Consider the following 22,111-nt stretch of genomic DNA (forward strand, 5'->3'; position numbering starts at 1 on the left):
ATATATATATATATATAAAATGAGACATTGCCGTGAGTTGCCAAAACACAAAAATAGGAAACTATCCTAGAATTAGGGGATTACAACTAATTACGTACAAGGATATTACAACTAATTACAAGAATTTAAAATACAGAAAAAATATGTTGTAATTAATTCTCTAATGCCTCGTACAAATCAGCCTTTAGTGCACTTGCTATATCCATTAATGCTCGTACGTGAGTTTTCTTTTCCTGTTCTTTTTTTTCTTTTGTTTTTTCAATGTAAAGTAATTAATCAATTATTCCAGTTCATACGTCCTTTAATTTGTAAACCTGATGTGTGCTTCTCGAATGGTATTTTCGAGTAAAACAAATTTACAGGACCATTATGTTTGTATTCAAACAATATATGACTAATATGTAAGAACATTCTTGTATTCTGAAGTTTGGAGTAAGAAATATTAGCGATATAAAATGAAGAAACCTTACCTTAGATACGGGACAAAAGGGTTATGACAAAAGTATAGTGCTAACTTATTTGTTTTAGCTTCCAACTACCACTGACGTTTTAGTGGACTAGATTGAGCTTATGAAAATAAATATTAATTTTCTATTGTATGTATGTTCTCAATTTTGAAATGGAATCAAACTTTACTAAACGTTTATTCATCAAATGACTTTAATACAGTTTTTCTTTTAATTTTTTTTAAGGATGACTTGAAAGGATCTATGTATGACTTTAGTCTAAAAAGTAATAATAAAACAAAAATATGTTTTGAATATCATTTAAAACCACTCATGCACATTTTGAATCCACCTCCTATCCCCCACCCCTTACAACATATATAGGCGTCAAGTTTGACTAGGCGGATTATGTGGGCATCGGGTAATTAGTTGCTGGACACCTGTTGCAATAATTTAGATTATGCTACCATGACCCAAAAAGAAAAGGCCTCCCAATAAAAAATTGGGATGCCCTGCAGCCTCACAATTATTTGTTTCACAGAAAGATTCAATCAATAGATTTTCAATCTTCTCAAAAGAAAAGTCGATTAGTTCGATCAACAACACCTCCCCGCGTAGCATCAGAACCAAAATCAAGATTTGCATAGTTATGAGGTTCCCAGTATGTTTAACAAACACTAATTGAAGCTAACCGGAAGGCGCTTTCTTATCATGCAACTCTTGGATTGAAAAGAGGATGCTAGACTGGAGGATGGTGTAAAGTACCAGGCATGCAAGAGCTAGGGGGAAAAAGGATAAATTACGAAAAAAAAGATTAAAACTCAAATTACCTCAAATAATTAAGATGATCAAAACTAAAACTTAACATAATTACCTTAAATAATAAATCAACCCGATCAAATGTAATTAATTAAGCTGGATAGGGAGAAAAACATTATAAAGAAAAGAGTTGATCAAAGTTTTATTTTTGGGCTGTTTTGTTAGTTCAAGTTTTCAATTTGAGTTTTTAATTTGAGTAGAAAAGTGAATTTATGTGTGAAAATACTGAAACACAAAAAGTTAAATTTAAATTTTTTTTGTGAGAAAAAACATTATAGTAAAAACTTGAGTTTGATTCGAATTAATGGAATGAACGGAGCCTTAATTTATAAAAGAACTAATTAATCTGCTTGATGAAATGTAATGAAGTTGGAACCAGTAATACAATATGCATGCTCATGTTTTCTTTTTGGCGGAAAATTAGGGAATTTGTGAATTATCTTTTTGTGTCATTCTCCTAAATTAATAAATGAAAGAAGAAAGTTAATACAAATTTTTTTTAATGTTTTAAAAGATATGTATAAATCTTCATGTCCCATAAATAGACATTCCTCTAAATTTTCTTTAGTTAGTTTTGAGAGCTTGCCTTATTCGTTCTGCTTTTTGAATAATCCATAATCTAGTTCGATATCATCAGCATGTGAAGTAATTGGAAATTAAATTAAAAAATAGAGAAAAAGAAAAGAAAGAAAGATGAGTAAATTTTTCATTGGTAGGGATATTTTATACGTTCACAGAGATGATGAAACATATTTTATGGCCGTGGATATTTTTCATTTTAATTTAGACCCTCACCATGACAGTTCTTTAGTGTACACGAACACGTGAAATATAAAGCTCTAAGAGCTCGGGACGTAGATTGGGTTGCCCATTTCAGCCCCACCTTATTGCTAAAGAATCTCAAAAGCATTCTTTGAGAATTACTTTTTAGCCATAATATCGTTGGACAAGATTGCATAACGACATTTTTGTACTGTGATCTCACAAGCACTTGATCTCCACCTCTCCAACATGAAATGTTCTCATCACTCTTATTTTCCACACCAATTTCTATCCCCTCCTCCGCGGCTGCATCAGCACCTTCCTGCAGTCTCAATATAAACTCAAGGGCCCTCAACACATCATCCATCTTGGGCCGTCGTGTTCTATCACTTCTCTCGCACCGATCCGCTACTTTTCCATACACCTTCAAACACTCTGGCGCAACGGCCGTAACGACATGTGTGGTGCTGCAGTTTGGTTTCTTGGGAGAAAATTCTTTGCTTGTTGTTATAGAGAGATTTGCTTTGGAGTTACTGAGTTTCAATAACTCTTTGGAAGTTGAGTTTCCGGAGACTTTGATTATGTTAAAGAACAGAGGAAAATGAAGATGAAAAGATGATGAAGATGGAGTATAGGTGAGTTTTTCATCGTGTTGAATACCAAATCAGATTGTAGGACGAGTAAATTATAAGGATTTAGATGAGAATAAAAACTAGGGCATATATGGGAGTGCTGTGCGTGTACTGGACGTGTGAGGGAGTGAGAGGAGAAAGAGGAGAGATAGAGGTTGATGCCTTTTAGATTAATTATTCACGTGCCCAAGACCCAGGGGGAAGACTCACTCAATTATTCGACTTGTGAGTTCTTACATGGTGGCTGATTTAATTTTGGGACACATGGATTGGGAAAAAAAAAAGGGGGGACACAAGAACGGAGACTAGCTGGCTATTGGCTCTTTTTCTTACTCTTTCTCTCTCTCCCTCTTTCTTCATCCGGTATATATACCAATTAGAAAAGAGTATTGGGGTCAAAAGTGCCATGTAAAAGAAAGTCCACGACACCGCTTCAGTTTGTGAAGAACAAGAGTGAACGAATTCCTTTGTCTGTTCTTTTTTGTGAATTCATGAAAAAGAAAAGAAAAGGATCGTATGAACACCGAGGCATACTTCAATTTTTCTTTTCTAATAACCAATGATGTAGTTTCATCAATAATTAAAAAATCTACTTAAGAAGTACTATGTTTTTATTCGTGTATGTTGATCCAAAAAGCTATTATTATTGATCAAAGGTGCAACAAGATCATATGATCAAATATCTGAGCTTGAAACTTAAAATATGAAGTAGGAAATGATTTTCCGTCCCTTCCTGCTTAAGAAGAGAAGGGGTCGGAGTCGGGAATTTTTTCGCCGTTGTGGGAGACGTCTTTTCTATATATTACCACCACATTTTTATCTAATTAATATAACAATGTATATTAAAATTATAGCAATTTAAAGAAAATTGAAGAAATTTTCAATAAAAATTTAAACAAAAACCAAAGGTTAACAAAAGAAAGGCACAAAAGGACTGTGTTAGGTATTTTTATTAGTTGGCAATTTATTGACAATCTTATAAAAATTCAAACAAAACAGGTCCAAGAAGAAGATTTCGTATTGCAGAAGACGATTTGAAGTTAAAGTTGCAGATTTTGTTGAGTTAAGATTTTGAGAGATAATGATAAAACTTTGGTCAAATAAAGATAAAGCATTGGTTATTTGAATTTAAATGAGATTCTAGAAAGAGATAAGGATCAAAAGAAATAAGGATGGAGATGTTATTGTGATGATTATTCAATTTTTTGGCTTTTGGTTGGATTCGAATTTGAATTGAATTCGAATTGCAATGGAAGATTAATTTAGCAAGAGAAAAATCTATATATATATATATATATATATATATATTGGCACTTGGAATTTACGTGAGGTGATCAACATGGAGCCAATGTGATAACTAAGCCATTGTGAAGATATTGTGTGCGTGGAGATAATGAAGGTGTTCAAAATTGGAGATTTGAAAGTTTGCTGCATTATTTGAATTGGAAATTGAGAAGATAATGTGAAGATATTTGGGAGCCTATCTAGGAGAGAGAGTCATAGAGATAATAGAGATCTTATCGAGCGTGAATTTGAATGAGATTCTCTTGACTTTATTTAAAGGCTTTGTTTCAGAGTATATGGGGTATGGACTTAATAAAATATCTCCAGAGAAAAAGTCTATGAATTTGAGAGCTTATTACTGAGAAAATATTCAAAGAGATGTCTGAGTTTTTGTGAGCCTAGTGCGTTATTGAGATCGTCCTTCGGGAGAGGGATTTGTTGCTTTCGGGTGGAAACTCTGTCGGTCGAAGGGAGTTCGCCGTGCAGTTTAGAAGACATGTGGTACACGCTAAACAATCACTGTGGAGATTCGTCACAACGGCATCATTGCCTAGGAGGGAGTCCTTGAGTGAATAAGTCCGTCCGATGTCTGTAATTTTTGGAACATAGTGAAACTGTTTACTGTCTGGGCGTGGCCCTACAAATGTAGGTGTGCGCACCGAATTGTAATATCATATTGTGTGTTCCTTTACTTTTTGTACTTTATTTTGCTCGAGCAAATGAATGTAATAAACCCAGATCTTAATTAATTAAGTCGTGTTCCAAACAGTGTTCTAACATCATCTGGAACACCAAACGTAACATCAGATCTAACAGACTGGTTATATTTAAAAGGTATAGATCATTTATTTGTATAATGTGCATATATTTATATGAATATTGGCCACGAAGTGTGTTTCCCCTACTTTTTTTTAAGGATAAGATTTTGTTCTCATCGATCCATGCTTTTCGAGGCAGCAGATCTCTACACGTACTACCTACTCTGATCATCAAACAATAAATCCCTTATGTATATAATTCAAAAGTTGTAACTATTTCCCCCTCAACAATCAAGTTACTATAACGAAAATGTGATGTCACAAAAAAAAAAGTCGAATTTATATGATAATTCGAAAGATCTATGCTACTAATTACTTATGTGTGTGTGTGTGTGTGTGTTTGTGTGTGATAGTAATGTGTACTCTCTTATATATGTAGTACTGGTTTATCATCACCATTATAAAATAAGCAAACTGAACCGAAAAATAGAAAAATAGACCTCTAATCAAGGTTACTCCAAACAATTAGTTTCTTTTTTAAAAGTGGGCCTTTATTACTAATTACTATACGATCTTGACGAAGACATTCCCCCCCTTTCCTGATGATTTGCATGGATTCACATCAACCACGCTCTCCGTCTTAGACTTGAAATTGTTTATTTGCAAAGACAGTCTATTTTTTTTACATAAAAAAGTCAAAAGAAAATGGAACGTAATTAGTTATGAATGGCTCTTGCTTTTTCTAAAGAGTGATCCTATTTAATTTCGCAAGAGACCAGAAAGATTCTCACAAGTACCTATTTTTGTGGGACTCTTCTTTATATCTCTGATAGAGCTGGCTATGTGACGAGCCTCACAACAACTTTCAACAACTTTCTTTTTCTAAAACCTACTTTAGATTTTAAAGGATATCCCATCAATATCTTCATTTCTTTTAGTAAAGTTAGTTTCCTATCAGAAGGTAATGGCAAATGATGGTCCAACAACAACTCAGGAATGATAGTGCAATCTTCTTGGGATAATTTCAAAAAACCAAGTAGGTAACCTCAGAAGACTTCAGCCACCTTGGTCGCAAGCACACGTTCTCGCCTTTCCACATAGTTAAATGGGAACCAACCGGCTTTTCCCTTACATTCACCTTCAGCCCAACCACTGCTTGAGACCTGTACAAGCACCTAATTTAAGTAAACATACTTATAACAGGAATGTTTTTGCAAACTTCATGCTCCATAATCAGTGTTAGCAGAGCAAACCCAGATATTGAAGGCAGATCCACTTCTATCAATATGAGATCCACGTCGTGTGGTCTTCCCTTCAGTAATTCTCATGCCTTTAAGCCATCGGGCACCGCAGCAACTGCCAAAAAAAAGAAAAAAAATCAGTTGCTAAGATAAAATTCAAAAATTCTAAGCTCAAGCCAAATTTGTTGATGAGTTCTAAAAATATATAAGTATATATTATATAAAGTACATGACTAAAAGAAGGTAAGAAAAGGATTTCTTAAACAACCATATCGTGTCAAATCGCTTGAAATGGCTTGAATTGCTATCAAAACGGCAATACTGCTGAGGCACACCCCAAAAAATAGAAAATTCATTTCAAAGGAATTAGTTTTACAACTTCGTTTTACATCAATTACTATCGCTTGTTTATGTTGCTCTAATTCAAGAATCAGGAAAAACCCATAAGAACATAGAATTCACCAACTGTACAACCAAAAAAAAATGGTTGGGAGTCAACTCACTTGAACAACTGAAAGTCTAAGGCCGACTCCCAAATTCAGGAGACAGAAAAAATTATACTTAAGACTGAAAATCCAGCAAAACCCATTTCGCCATTCAAACAAAAGAAGCCAATAAAACCGAATTAAGAACCAAAATAAAAGAAAATGAAAGGCAATCAAATGCATCAACTGAACGAGCACAACCAAAAACGAAGGAAGCTGACTCCCAAATTCAGGAGACAGAAAAAATATACTGAAGACTGAAAATCGAGCAAAACCCATTTCGCCATTCAAACAAAAGAAGTCAATAAAACCGAATTAAGAACCAAAATAAAAGAAAACGAAAGGCAATCAAATGCATCAACTGAATGAGCACAACCAAAAACGAAGGAAAAAAGAAAAAAGAAAATGACCTCTGTAGCTGCATTTCCTGAGAAGAGCGATGATAATCTGCCTGGTGGAATCATCGGCTTCGACCAACAAAACCCGCATCATCATCCCCGGCAAGAACTTGTCACACCTCGTAATCGCCCCGCTCGAACTACAACCATCTTTCTTCTTCCATTATAACTACTGTTCTTATTGTTGTTATTACTACAAGTATTCATTTCTGTCTCTGTTCTATTCTTCTCTGCTGCTTCGTTCATCTCCAAATCATCACTGCTCAAAACCACCTCCCCCATTGAAACACTTCAAATCTCTCTCTCTCTCTCTCTCTCTCTCTCTCTCTCTCTCTCTCTCTCTCTCTCTCTCTCTCTCTCTCTCTCTCTCTCTCTCTCTCTCTCTCTCTCTCTCTCTCTCTCTCTCTCTCTCTCTCTCTCTCTCTCTCTCTCTCTCTCCCCCCGGCATAATCCCACCTGTTAATGTCCTCCAAAAGCTTGAAAGGAAGCACCTTATTGTCGACCTCAACGTGGAATTCGTACGCCACCGAATACCCCACCCGCGCATCTCTTATATCAAAACCAGAAATCTTGAGGTCATCGGCTTGAAGCCCTAACGACTTCACCGTTGCTTCCTTCAAATCCTGAATTCAAAATCAAAACCAAAAAATTTACAGATTAAATAAAGCTAAAGAAATTAATCGAAAGACTGTGAAAGAAATTGCATTTTGTGATTACTTACGGAAATAGCTTGGGATATGGAGGGCTGAAATTAGGGGTGGAAATTAGAGCCCGAGAAGAGGACGGAGATTGCGAAACCACGATAAGCAAAAGCAACACTCGTGAATAAAAGGATTTGTTCAGCAAACTTGGTATGGATTTGTTTAGTTCGACGAGAGCAGTCCAAAGAAAGCACTTTCCGGAGATTAAACGTCGGAAGGCACCGGAAACTGCGTTGGAAGATGCGGTGGCCGGGAATTTCAAACTGAAATTCCGGCCGATCGGCGGGGAATCGGGCGGCGTGGTGATGGGGGTTTTGTAGATCAGCTCATGGGCTTCTTGGATTTGATCTCGGATCACTATGGGTTGGCCAAAGGTGGTCAGAATCGACGGTGGCGCATTTCCTCTTCCGTCATGAGTCTCTCACGTTTTTCTCTCTCTTTTAACGCTGATGAATAAGCATAGAAGAGAATTTGGGAAGAGAGAGAGGGAGAGATGGGGAGATGGCAGTTGGTGGTGGAACGTGTGATGTTCGTTTGTGGGGCTGATTTCTGGAGAATAGCTGTGCTCTGGAAATGGTTTATGGTCGTATCCCACTTGCAGATTTTACTTTCAAAATTTTTCTCTCTTAGTTTCACAACTTACCCATGTTTTACTTCTTTCTCTCATACGGTGGTAAATTTGTAGTGACCGGCCGTATGGGAGAATGAGGTTGTTTCCCTGTTGGCCGGCCAAATGACTCTTCGAGTGAGAATGAATACGTTTCGGCATTTGGGGGTTTCTTTTTTTTTTTTTTTTTCCTTTCCCTGGTTCTCTCGTATCCTGCGCGCATTTCATTAAATAAAAAAATAAAAAATAAAAAAAATGGGGGGAGGGAGCGAGCGAAAAAATTAGAAAATTTATTTCCAATGCCCGCTCAATATAATTGTAATCTGTACATTTATATATTTTTAAATATATATAAAATAAATCAGTCAAAATGTCAACAAATTTTAATATATATGTATATATATATATATTATAATTCTTTATAAATGCTATTATAGATTAAAACAGTAACGTTTTTTAAAAAGCGTTATAACTAACCGCTACGAACAGCCCTTTTTCTTGTAGTTATATGTCAACTAACTCAATTTTAGATACAAATCTAATTCACACTTTCCTCTCTAATTTCAGGAGAAATCTGATTCACTCAAAATCTCAAACGTACACGATTAGCAAATAAATACATACATGAAGGCCCAAGAACACTTCATTATCAGTCTCTTTTTTCCTCTCTTCCACGAAACCTGGTAGTGTGGTTTGTCTAGGACTATCAACAACTTGTGCTCATTGCCGAAAGAGACAACTAATATCTATTCCACAATTTTCTTCAGGAGAAAACTGATTCATCACTCAGCATCTCAGGTAGCTTGTACACATACGATTTTATCTTAAAAATACAAACACAAGGACTACAAACACTTTTTCTTCCAATTATTCTTGGGTTTTGGAAATAGAGGCGTCTGAGAATATTTCGCGGGTGCCACTTTCACTGTCCAGACTAGGAAAGCCCGATTCGGCGGTGATGGACCCCACCGGGGTGGAAACACCGGCCCCACTTCGCAACCCCAACAAGTCGTATCCGAACCCACGGTTATCCACAACCAGATGGAATGACAGCTTCTCCGGATACGAACACAGCCCGTCGGGATTATTCCCCAGCTGCGTGGCGTCCGCTTGTTCTTGCAGCTCCAACACAAACTCCAAGTTCTCCATCACCTCATGCATCGTGGGCCGTTGACTCCAATAATCTCGGACGCACCTCTCCGCCACCTCCACGAACTTCTTGAAACACTCCGGCGCAATTTTGCCTATCAAGTACGGGTCTACGATGTTCTGAATCCTCCCTTCTTTTATGGACTTCCTTGCCCATTGTGCCAAGTTTCTTTGATCCTCTTCGAGTTTGATATCCACCGGTTTACGGGCACACAACACCTCGAAAAGAACCACACCGAAAGAGTACACGTCGGACTTGTCCGTCAGTTACCGGCTCTATGCGTATTCCGGGTCCATGTACCCAAAAGTGCACTTCACCGCCGTACTAACAGCGCTGTCGCCGCGACCGAGTTTTGACAATCCAAAATCGGCAACTTTGGCCACCCACTTCTCGTCCAACAATATGTTTGTCGTCTTGACGTCGCGGTGGATGACGGTGTTCTTCACTTCCGAATGGAAGTAGTGCAGCCCACGCGCCTCCCCCACGCATATCTCGGGTCGCTGTTTCCACGGGAGAAGGTCGTTGTCCGTGCCATAGAGATGGTCTCGAAGAGTCCCGTTGGCCATGTAGTCGTAGACGAGGATCATCTCATCGTCGTCGTCGCAGTAGCCTATTAGGGAGACCAAATGGACGTGGCGGAGCTGAGATAACATCTCAATCTCCGCTTCGAACTCTTTCTCTCCTTGGCCCGATAACCCCTTGTTCAGCCGCTTGATTGCAACAACTTTGGACGCTTCGTCGGCCAAATGACCTTTGTAGACGTAACCGAAACCTCCCCTGCCGATCACCAACGCTTGGTCAAAGTTGTTGGTCGCCATCTTGTTCTCGGCGAGCGAGAAACAACAGCAAACCTGCTCAGGAAGCCTCCCGGAGGAAGAGTTTTGACAATCCAAAATCGGCAACTTTGGCCACCCACTTCTCGTCCAACAATATGTTTGTCGTCTTGACGTCGCGGTGGATGACGGTGTTCTTCACTTCCGAATGGAAGTAGTGCAGCCCACGCGCCTCCCCCACGCATATCTCGGGTCGCTGTTTCCACGGGAGAAGGTCGTTGTCCGTGCCATAGAGATGGTCTCGAAGAGTCCCGTTGGCCATGTAGTCGTAGACGAGGATCATCTCATCGTCGTCGTCGCAGTAGCCTATGAGGGAGACCAAATGGACGTGGCGGAGCTGAGATAACATCTCAATCTCCGCTTCGAACTCTTTCTCTCCTTGGCCCGATAACCCCTTGTTCAGCCGCTTGATTGCAACAACTTTGGACGCTTCGTCGGCCAAATGACCTTTGTAGACGTAACCGAAACCTCCCCTGCCGATCACCAACGCTTGGTCAAAGTTGTTGGTCGCCATCTTGTTCTCGGCGAGCGAGAAACAACAGCAAACCTGCTCAGGAAGCCTCCCGGAGGAAGTCTTCGTCGACCTGCTGGATCTTCTTTTGGATGAACCGTGGTAGCGTTTCTCCTTCCGTAGCCTCAAGAAAACTACACAGAACACCATAGACAGTAGAACAACAAAGCCAGCAACGCCACACCCTAAGGCAATGGCCAATAGTGTTTTCTTCGACTTGGAATTTTCTGTGTTTTGTTTGGTCGGATCCCTTAGAGTTCTGTAGTGTAGGGTTTGGTCCCGCGAGGTTACGATCAGAATCGCTCATCTTGAACACCTCTATGCCGTTTAAGATAGCATCCTCGTAGGTAGAATCCTCAGCTCTAGTGTGCAGATCAACAAAGAGAAAAGCGTCGTATTTATTCACCACAAAGTCTCTATACATCGGGATCCCGTTACCACCAGTCCAAACAATCACACTGAAAGCAGGATCAGCCGTGCGGTTGTCTAGATAGATTCGGAACATCCTATCCTCGGGCTTCTGGTACGTGTCTTCAAACTCACAGAAATGGAGCCTAACCAGATAGTTGAATCTGGAGTCGACGGGCAACCTCCAGGTGATGTTGCGGAGGTTATTGTATGTCCTGTTGTTTCCCATGGTGATGGAGGTTCGGTAGACATCATCAGGGGCGGTGTAATATTTTGCTAGATTAGTGTACTTCAGCTTCTTTTTCGTGTCACAGGGGACAAAGCCAAAGCTCAAGAAGTAGGGAAAGTCTCGGGTCCACAACCTGTACATGCCAGTGTCTTGATCAGGCGAGATGTCGTTGCCGCCGACGTTCAACCGGTAAAGTGTCTGGAGCGCCTTGTCGGTGTAGTCGAGGATATTGCCCCCCTGGCCAATGATACGAGGGCTTTTATCTCCTGTCGGGGTGTAGTAGAGGTCGTCTGGCATGGAGACGATCTCGATTCCATTGACAAACACGTAGGAAGTACTATTACCATGATTTTCCGGAAGAAAAGCTATATCGAGTTTTTCCATATTCTCTCCCACGTATACGCAGAACTCCTTCATGAAAGCCCGCTGTTTCAAGTATTCGGCGCTGAGATACGCGCTGAAGTTCTTCAGCAGAGTGTAGCGTCCGGCTTTGACAGTAAAGAAGGTCCTTGTGGGATCAAAGTCACCCAGATCGCGGTATTGTGTTGGATAAAAGTGTAGCCGGATGAATTTGGGACACGGGGTGAGGCCGAAGCTGTAGGTGAACTGGGATCGAGACCCACGTGCGGTCATGTACGGCACCTCTTCGACGGTGTATTGTGAGCGGGCTTCGAAGATATTCGATTTGTTCGTCCGTCTGATTCGATGAGGGAATATCGAGAATCTTTTTCATGATCCGCAATCCAAGTACGGTTATCTTGTGCAGTTAGCTCCTCCTGTGAGCCACAGTTGAGGGCGATATTCTCTGTGTACATAAACAGGTGTGGAATCGGCGATGGTTATGATGATCGCGTCTTGGTAGAAAGAGAAGTAGATAAGGGCGAGAATAAGTAGGAGTTTCATGGAAGAAACCATATTTGTAAAGGAAGCTTTTGCCAAGAACACGAGGGTATATGAACAAAAGAACTTGTATGATCTATATAACCAAGCCAAGGTTTTGGGGGGCTTAACTTTGTAGAGTTATTGTGGTTCTTTTTATAAAGTTGGAGTGTTTACTATTTGAAGATTAAGCAAGGACGCGATTTGATCATCAGATCACGTGGAAAACACTTCGTATGTTCCTATAGATTTTTTTTTTTTTTTTTTTTCATGTTCGCATAGATTTTTTAGTGTGAACTCTGCGCCATGTTCGCATAGAATTTTTAGTGTGAACTCGTGTAATAATTAGGAATTAGTAAATTATTTGTCCATACTACTTTTTTCAATATAAGAAATATAATCAGTGTGACCTTGTGACCATATAATTTTACACTTGGAAACTTTTTGACTTGTGATGACCAAATGAAGGAAAACAAATAAGACGATAGATTACTTTAATTATTATAATTTCAAACGCGACACACACACACACACACACAGATATATATATATATATAGAGAGAGTAAATAGGTATTCTAGTTTTGATTACTTATTTTTTGAGATGGTGGAAATTATGACTTTAATTGAGTGTGAATTATCACTATTCTCAAATAAGTGTAACAATACACAGAAACAAACACAATATTCTAGGCGTGAACATTGGGTGGGTTTTTGAGATTTTTCAAACCATCCAATTAAGTTTGGGTGAGTTGATTTTAAATTTAACCCATATAATCAATTCAAAGTTTAAAATCAACCCACTCAATTAAATATTGAGTAGATTTTTGGTGGGCTTATCGGGTTGAACATAATAAAGAAATAAAAAATAAATAAAATAAATAAAGCTAATCATTCAACCCAAAATAAAAAATGTATAAAAACCAATATAAAAATAAAATATATGTAAAGCAAGTTCAAATATATAACTTATAAACCAACAAACACACAATAATAAACACTCACACAATGTTAAACATAATCGGTTGTCAAATAAATAATGTAAAATATGAGATAAAAATTATATATTATGAGATAGGAAAATATTTATTTATATTGATAAATAGATTAGGTGAGTTCAGGTTAATTTGGATAGGAAAAACTCAACCCAAACCCATCCAATTAATAGTCAGGTTGGGTTGAACTCTTAATTAGGTTGGTCAGGTTCATGTTAAAATGGGTTGCGTTGGATGGATTAATGGGGTTTGTAGGGTTGTCGAGTTTTTTGTTCACCTCGACTATTTTCTAACTCAGAAGTCCTTTTTTCTCGTGGTATTATTTAAATGAAGGAACTCTCAAATTCAAAATTATGAGATTACTAACAGCATTATATTTTAATTGGATTCAAAAATATATTGATTAATGATTATGATTGTTGACAATGAAAATTAATCAATTGAATAATAACGAATTTCTTAACAAAAATGTGGGTTAGTCACCCTTGAAATGTAATTAAACATGAAATAAAAGTAAGAACATTCAAAATTTATAGTGGTTCACTCTCGATTTGAAAGCTACGTCCACTGTAGAGAGGAGGAGAAAATTCACTACTTTGGAGAAAAATACATGCACTAATGCTCAAGATGAGACTTTGGAAATTTTTGAATCATGATTCCCTATTTATACCACTAGGCCACCGCCCTTGTCAATTTTCTTATTTAAATTTGGGATATTTACCTTATCTCTTGATATAATTTTCTAAAATATAGAGATTACAATTAATCTGAGTGTTTTCCTTATTCGTATTTCATATATTCAAATTATAGATAACGAATCTTTAAGTAAATAATGTGGATCCTTTTATCCGCGTAGCCTCAACTTCGTTAAAGCTACTCAAGGTCTCTTCGCTTATATTTGAGAGAACGATCAACTCCATGTTCATTCCTAATGTTTCTCATAATGGTCTACTTCCCAAAAGAGTTGTTGTTGACGTGGCTATTAGGATTGAGTTGTCCTTAATCATTTAATGAGTTTCCCTATGATCGGTGGGCCCTGTTCATGATCTATTTTTAAGGTATTGTTTCACCCTACAACAATGATCATATAATATTGTACATAACTCTTGTAGGTAATAAATAATTAAATAAGAAATACAAAGAAAGAGAGAAGACAAAGAGAGATTTAATGTGGTTGGACTATATTTCTAGAACCAAAGTTTAAGAAAAGAAGGAAAGTTTACTAGTAAGGTGCACTATAAAGGAGACTCTATATAAATAGACATTACAAGTATAAAATCAGGTAAGTAACCCAAAACTAAACTAATGAAATTTCTTAATACAAATAAAGTCAAAACCAATAGCAAGAGGTAACAATATATAAAATCTTACTTCCCCTAATAGTAGGTACTTTAATCCATTGGTTCTTCTTATATTTGGTATCCTTTATTATAGCGAAACATCTTATTGGTATTTTGTGTTTTTAATATTAAAATAGTAGCTTCACCTTTAAAGAAAGATTTTTTTAGTACCCTAAGACTTATTTTTGGTACATATAATGTCTAAAGTGCCATTTTTATCAATTAAATAGAAATTAATAACTTTAAAAATATTTTTTAAAAACATTTTAATTTATTATGATTGTTTAATTTTTAAATATATTAAATTATTTTCATATATATTTTTAAAATTACTAGTTTATTGTTAATTAGTGAGAAACGTAAAATGTACATTGTCCTAAAAATCAGTTGTAGGTGTTAAAAGAACCTTTCTTTAAAAGTGAACGGTGCATTTGGAACTCGTTCCAAAATGAATTTATTTTTTGCATGAAAATGAAAATAAAAACATTTTCAATCTTAGACATAAATTATTTTTAAAAATGCGTTTGGTAGTTTTATCAAGAGATTATTTTTAGTGTAAAAAAACCCATTAATGTCTCTCTTTCTCTCTATGCTCAAGAAAGGAGAAAATGAAAACAAAAAATGAAAAATGACTAAAATTCGTTTTTCATTTCTCTCCATTTTACACTAAATCAAAAAATCGTTTTCATTTCTGTTTTTTATCTTTATTGCACCAAACGCCGTTTTGAAAATATTTTCATTTTTTTCTCAAAAAACGTGAAAAATAAAAACGGGATCAATTCCAAACACGGCCGAAGTTACGATTTTAATATTATTAAAAACATAATACCAATAAGATGCTGGTTACCGAATCGAATTCGGATGTGGAAGCGTGTGGGAGGCGGATCGTGTATAACAAAAATTTTCATAAAATCTTTGAGATACTCTATAGGTTATATTAATTTATGCACGAATAAATTAATCATATTAATTTATTTATTAAGAACTCAATTAGAAAAAATACCTAGAGGCCGATTAGGATGATAACTTGAGTTCTTCGATCTTGAACAATCCTTGCTCCAAAGCCTTGTGTTTAGAAAACCAAAGTCTTCCACGTCAATTCCTTGAATCTACGTAGACGTGTGTATGGGCACAGTTGAGACAAAAACGGGTTGGAATAAACACTCGAATTTCCACAAACACCAACGCATGCACAATGTGAAATTTTTTTGGAGAAAAATTTTCCTTCTCACTCTACTAGGGAATTTCGGCCACCCTCAGAAAATTAGGTCAAAAATTATCTCGTACAATTTTCTATTATTCTCTTATTTATAGAGTAGAAGTCGAACTTCTAAAAGGAATCAAATCTCTATCTCGAAGATAAAGCTTGTTAATTATCTCATATTTGAATTTGGAACAAAATCTCTTTTTCCTTATCCTCAAGATGGCCGGCCAACCTCGATGATCTTATCCCTATGTTAGGCGCCAAATACAGATAGGGAAGGAAGAGAAAATCATCCTTTATCCTGCAGTCCAATTTTAATTCAAATTCAAATTCCAATTTAAGTCAAACTTAAATTAATTTGAATTCTAAATTGAACAACTTATCAAATAAGTTTAAAAAGGATAAATTTAAATTATGTTCATAATTCAAATTCAAATTTAAATAATCACATTATTTAAATAATAATTAATTCTCAATTAATTATTTTCGAGTATTTAATTTTAGAATTCTATAATTCTAAAAATCCCATTTTGCCCTTTGTGTCTGGTAGAATTACAAGGACGACGTGGGGACTAATGGACCTATAATCTCGAGCTCTAATAAAATTAATAATTAATTAAACACTTTAATTAATTTATTAATTCCATTAATTCCAATAGTTACTCCACTATAAACTTAGAATTGCACTCTTAAAATTATAGATATAAATTACTTCTAAACTCTGAAGTGTACATTTGATATAGTCATTGCATATAGATCAACCCTCCATAAATAATTCATATTTAGAGCTAGGTAGAATCTGTTAACCTCTCTAATTATATCTTCATCCTTGAGTACCATTGATTCTCTAATGGATAGTGATTCATAAAACATATTCATGAACCAGAGTGCTCTTACTAATCCAAGTACCAAATCAATACTCAAGAGAATTATTTATCTACTTCTTTCTCAAGAAGGAATGGATTCCATCTCGTATAATAACATTCTTGGCTACTTACTTCATCATGTCTCCAAAATACAAGGAATAGGATTCAGGGTATCAGAATCCGTACCGAGTAAATCAAAAGACACAAATCCATAAATAGGAGTTTGTTAAGAACTCAAGATTAAGATCATTCTATATATGACCATCGGTAGACTCAATTAGAATTTTTATACTTAACGGAAATTATTAAAAATTCATATTGTGTCTTTGTCCCTGTTCCACATAATCTCATTATGCGTAATACACTCATTCAATATCACACCATATAAACAGTGCAGATAACACTATTCCATTCTAAATGGGAATGACATGTATTAGTAATGTTCTAATTAAAGATTCTGAACTTTAATTAGATTTATTACGAACATCACTTTTTAATTATTATCCTTATACATTATCCTTTCGTATACAACACTTATATACAATGTTTAAGGTTACATAAATAATCACGGAATTTTTATTTGATATTCATAAAATATTCATAAATATATGCACATAAAATGATGAATAAACTCTATTATTAAATAAATAATAAATATCCTATTACATCTCATGCTTCTAGGACACTATTCCCAACAATCTCCCACTTGTCCTAAAGCAGGTGTGTCATATCTCTAATCCCAAATCCATCTAAGTGTCGATCAAATACATTCAATGGCAATGTCTTCGTGAACGGGTCAGCAAGGCTTTTTTCTGACGCGATCTTCAGAACCGCTACATCGCCTCTATCCACAATGTCTCTAATCAAGTCATATTTCCTTTCTATATGTTTCACACTCTTATGGCTTCTAGGTTCTTTTGAATTAGCCACCGCTCCACTGTTGTCACAGTAAAGCTTAATTGGCTTATCCATATCTGGAACAACTTCCAGATCAGTTAAGAACTTCCGGAGCCATGTAGCTTCCTTTGCGGCTTCACAAGCTACAACATATTCAGCTTCCATGGTTGAGTCAGCAACACACTTTTACTTTACACTTCTCCATACCATGGCTCATCCATTAAGAGTGAACACAGATCTAGATGTCGACCGTCGACTATCTCTATCCGATTGGAAATCGAAATTCGTGTATTCGGTGAGAGATAGATCTTCTCCGAAATATACCAACATATAGTTTCTCATTCTCCTAAGATACTTAAGAATACACTTCACTGAAACCCAATGATCTAATCCTGGGTTCGACTGGTAGTGACTGACTAGTTCCACTACATAGCAGATATCTGGTCTTATACACAACATGGCATACATAAGGCTTCCCATGGCCGAAGCATAGGGATATCGTCTCATATCTTCTTCCTGCTGTGGAGTCTTTGGACATTGCTCCTTAGAAAGATGAATACCATGCCTAGAAGGCAAATTCTCTTTCTTGGAGTTCTGCATTGAGTACCTAGACAACACTTTGTCTATATAAGACGCCTGTGATAACGCCAAAAGCTTTTTCTTGCGATCTCAAATAATCTTAATCTCAAGAACATAGCTCGCCTCTCCCAAATCTTTCATTTGGAATTGATTGGCTAACCACTCCTTTACATCTGTCACCAATCCCACATCATTCCCAATGAGTAGGATGTCATCGACGTAAATAACTAAGAAGACCACTTTCTCTTCTTTCATGCACTGTAGACACATGGTTCATCAATGTTTTGATCAAATCCATAAGACTTTATAGCCTCATCAAACATGATGTTCCATGATCTAGAAGCATGCTGCAATCCATAAATGGACCTTTGCAACTTGCAGACTTTCTGCTCTTGGCCTTCCTCTACATAACCCTCTAGCTGGTCCATATAAATGGTTTCCTCAAGATAGCCATTCAGAAAAGCTATCTTGACATCCATTTGCCGTATCTCATAGTCAAAATATGCTGCAATGGCCAGAGTACCCGGATGGACTTAAGCATAGCTACTGGTGAGAAAGTTTCCTCATAGTCAACTCCCTCCTTTTGGGTATAACCCTTAGCCACTAGCCTTGCTTTATAAGTCTCTACTTTTCCATCCACTCCTCTCTTTCTCTTGAAGATCCACTTACATCCAATGGGTTTTGCCCCTTCGGGTAGATCTACAGGTTGCCAGACTGAGTTAGAGTACATAGACTCCATCTCGAGTTTCATAGCTTCTGGCCATGCTTCCTTATCAGAATCATCCATCGAATCCTTAAAGGTCGATGGATCCTCCTTACCGTTATCAGCAGTGACGATTTAGGCTTCCCCGGTATACCGGTCGGGTAACTTGCTTACCCTCCCACTACGACGAGGTGCCATAGGAGTCTGATCCAGAACTGCGGCCTTTTCTCTTAGTGGTCCGACAACTCTTGCCGGCTGTGGCCTAATCTCATCGGAAAGTAACTCTTCCAAAACTATTTTACTTATGGGTTTAAAATATATCATATAGTCATGCTCTAAAAACGTGACATTTGTCGATACAAAGACCTTTTGATCTGCCTGACTATAAAACAAACCTTCCTTCGTTTCATCAGGATATCCTACGAACATACACACTTCTGACTTGAGTTCCAACTTCCCAGTCTTTCCTTTTAGCATATGTGGCGGGCACCCCCATATGTGTACGTGTCTCAAACTAGATTTTCGACCGCACCACAACTTTAAGGGTGTTTTTGGAACAGACTTCGATTATTAACATAATAGCTTATTAACGCATGTTCTAATAATTAAATTGATGCCTTTTAGTAAACTCACCAAGACCTGCATAAAATTTTTTGAAAAGGCAACGAAAAAAGTTATATATAAAAAAGAATAAAAAAAAGTAACTCATGGGTCTTCTATTAGTGATCTGAAGCATTTTTCACGATATTACGTACTTCCAAAACAAAGTAACAATGCACCAATATTCAATGGAGGTGTTTATAAAAATATATTTTTTCTTCCGTACTAGATGAAGATATGGTTGTCAATTCGGGATCACTTTTGTAAAAGTAACACTGGGTGAGAAATCCCCGATTAAAGCTAAAGTAGCACTTATATTTGGCCAGGATGCAAGAAAGTCTAACTCGTGTTTCATTTACTATTCCCTTTCTTTGTTGAAGAAACGAACAAACGTGCATGTACATTTTTTTTTCTTGCTAAGAACGTGTTATGAACTTTTTTTTTTGCTTGTAGAGAACGTGTGTGTGTGTATATATATATATATACACACACACACACACACATTAAACCTGCGTACCTATCAGAATCCACTTCACTGTTTCCCAATGCTATTTGCCTGGATTACTCATATACCTACTGACCATCCCCACTGTATACATAATGTCCAATCTAGTGCTTATCGTAGCATACATGAGACTGCCTATAGCGGAGGCATAAGGCACCTTAGCTATATAGACTCGCTCATGCTCCGAAGTTGGTTTGTTCCTTCAACAGCTTGAAATGACTAGCCAAAGGAGTACTCATCGATTTTGCATCCTCCATGTTGAACCTCTTCAACACCTTCTTCGCATATTCCTCTTGTGACAGTTTTAGGATATTAGTATGACTTGTAATTCTCATCCCAATGATATGTTTTGCAGCACTTAAATCCTTCATAGCAAACTGCTTCGAACGAGCTACTAAAATTCTTCATGTATCAACAGTGATCTACAAGGCATCTTAAGAACCCAATACTGCTCATGAAACTGTAAAAATTTTTATACCACTGACTGGGAGCTTGCTTAAGACCATACAAGCTCTTTTGAAGTTTGTACACCATCTTCTCCCCCTTCACTCAAACCCTTGTGGCTGCACCATGTAAATTTCTTCCTTCAAGTCATCATGAAGAAAAGCTGTCTTCATATCCATTTGCTCAAAGAGCAAATCTTCCTATACCACCAATGCAAGAATTGTTTGAATTGTGATTAACTTCACCACCGAGGAAAAGGTATTCGTGTAGTCAATGCCCTCTTTCTGTTGAAATCCTTTTACTACTAGCCTTGTCTTATACCGTTTGCTATCGTCATGTTCATCTTTTATCCGGTATACGCATTTATTCTTCAAAACTTTCTTACCCTTTGGTAACTCAGCCAACTGCCATGTCTGATTGGACGTTAACGAGTTCATCTCATCTTTCATAACCAAATCCCACTGGACCGATTCCTTAGCCCCCATGGCTTCATTAACTCTCTGACTCTGCTCTGTGGGTCAATAAAATGTAATTCAACGCAGGAGAATTCCTATGTGGTGCCCTAACAGTTCTGCTAAACCTCTTGACCGTTGTAGCGGGAGTTCTCTGTACTTCTTCTTCTGAGTCTATGTTCTCATGATCTTCAACCCATGTATGCTCCTCCTCATTCACAGGACTATCTCAGTTTTCTTGGTCTCTGAAACTGAGCCTCCTGTCTCTGCTTTCAGCCTATCTTTATATAGGATCTCCTCATTTAAGATCACGTCATTAGTCTTGATCACCTTCCAATTTTGGTCATTGATAACTCTATAAATTAGAATTATTTCCGCTCCTATTTACTTTTAAATTGGCTTTGTTCTCGAGATTTTTATTCGTTTTTATATAATTTTTAGTTTAGTTTCATTTAATTTATTTTGTTTTATCTTCTTGTATGTTAGTTGATTTCATTTAGTTTCTTCTCTACAATCTGTATTAATTCTCATTGTGTTTAATTTAGGTGCGACGATAATAATTAGGAATTAATTGTGATTTAAAAAGGAGTAAAAATGAGTAAAAAGCAATTAAAAATCCGAATTCGCACTACAAGAAATAGCAACATCAGTAGCAGACTAAAAACGTTATTAATCACTAAGAATAGCACTTTTTAAAATACTAGGACAGCGGACGCTATAATAGGTCCTAAGAAAACATATCGTTTCAAGAGAGTTATAGAAAGCGCTATAAAATTGAAGTATTATAGCGTTAAGACAAGTTATTTTGATCCTCTTACAGCTCTTTAACATAGCTACAATACAAATTAATAACTTTTTTTCCTTGTTATATTCATATTATTGTAACTTTTTAAAATTATTATTGATATCCTTTTAAATTCATTGAAATAAATAATAATTCTGAGATATGTGATATATCTAAATAGGAACATTCAAATTAAAACATAAAAACATTCAACATATCAATTGTTATTAGTATCTACCAAGATGGCAATAAAATTACGTCTACAACATAATTCATACAATGTCCAAAACCTTAACATTCAAAACAAGTAAAGAAAACAGAGAAATCATCTCCAAAACGTCTCACTAGTGCAATGGTGAAGTAAATCCTTCCACCTTGACAAAATGCTTGAACAAAAAAATCATCTCCACTGTTTAACCTGTAAAAAAGTGAACCACTATCAGAACGATAATCAAACTCAACTAAAACTTTCACCATTTAAACTATAAATAAAGAAAGGACTGTGACCAGGCAAAAAAAAAAAAAAAAAAAAAAGGGAAAAATTAAAAAAAAATATAAAAAAAAATTACCCATCCAAAAAAATTAACCCCACCCCCCCCCC

The 22,111-nt window shown here is 36.6% G+C and overlaps 1 protein-coding gene and 1 pseudogene across 1 annotated transcript; both read right to left on the reverse strand.

Moving 5' to 3' along the window:
• The window catches only part of LOC21398870, a 44,621-nt pseudogene extending 32,724 nt beyond the window's left edge, over positions 1 to 11,897 (reverse strand).
• Positions 9,559 to 10,002, reverse strand: LOC112091218 (receptor-like protein kinase FERONIA). The gene has a single exon (XM_024164269.1). The coding sequence runs from the start codon at positions 9,934 to 9,936 to the stop codon at positions 9,559 to 9,561; it is 378 nt and encodes a 125-aa protein (XP_024020037.1). The 5' UTR covers positions 9,937 to 10,002.
• Positions 11,898 to 22,111: the final 10,214 nt, after the last annotated feature.

The sequence above is a fragment of the Morus notabilis genome, unplaced genomic scaffold (genome assembly GCF_000414095.1).
Source record: "Morus notabilis unplaced genomic scaffold, ASM41409v2 Scaffold97, whole genome shotgun sequence".
NCBI lineage: Eukaryota > Viridiplantae > Streptophyta > Magnoliopsida > Rosales > Moraceae > Morus > Morus notabilis.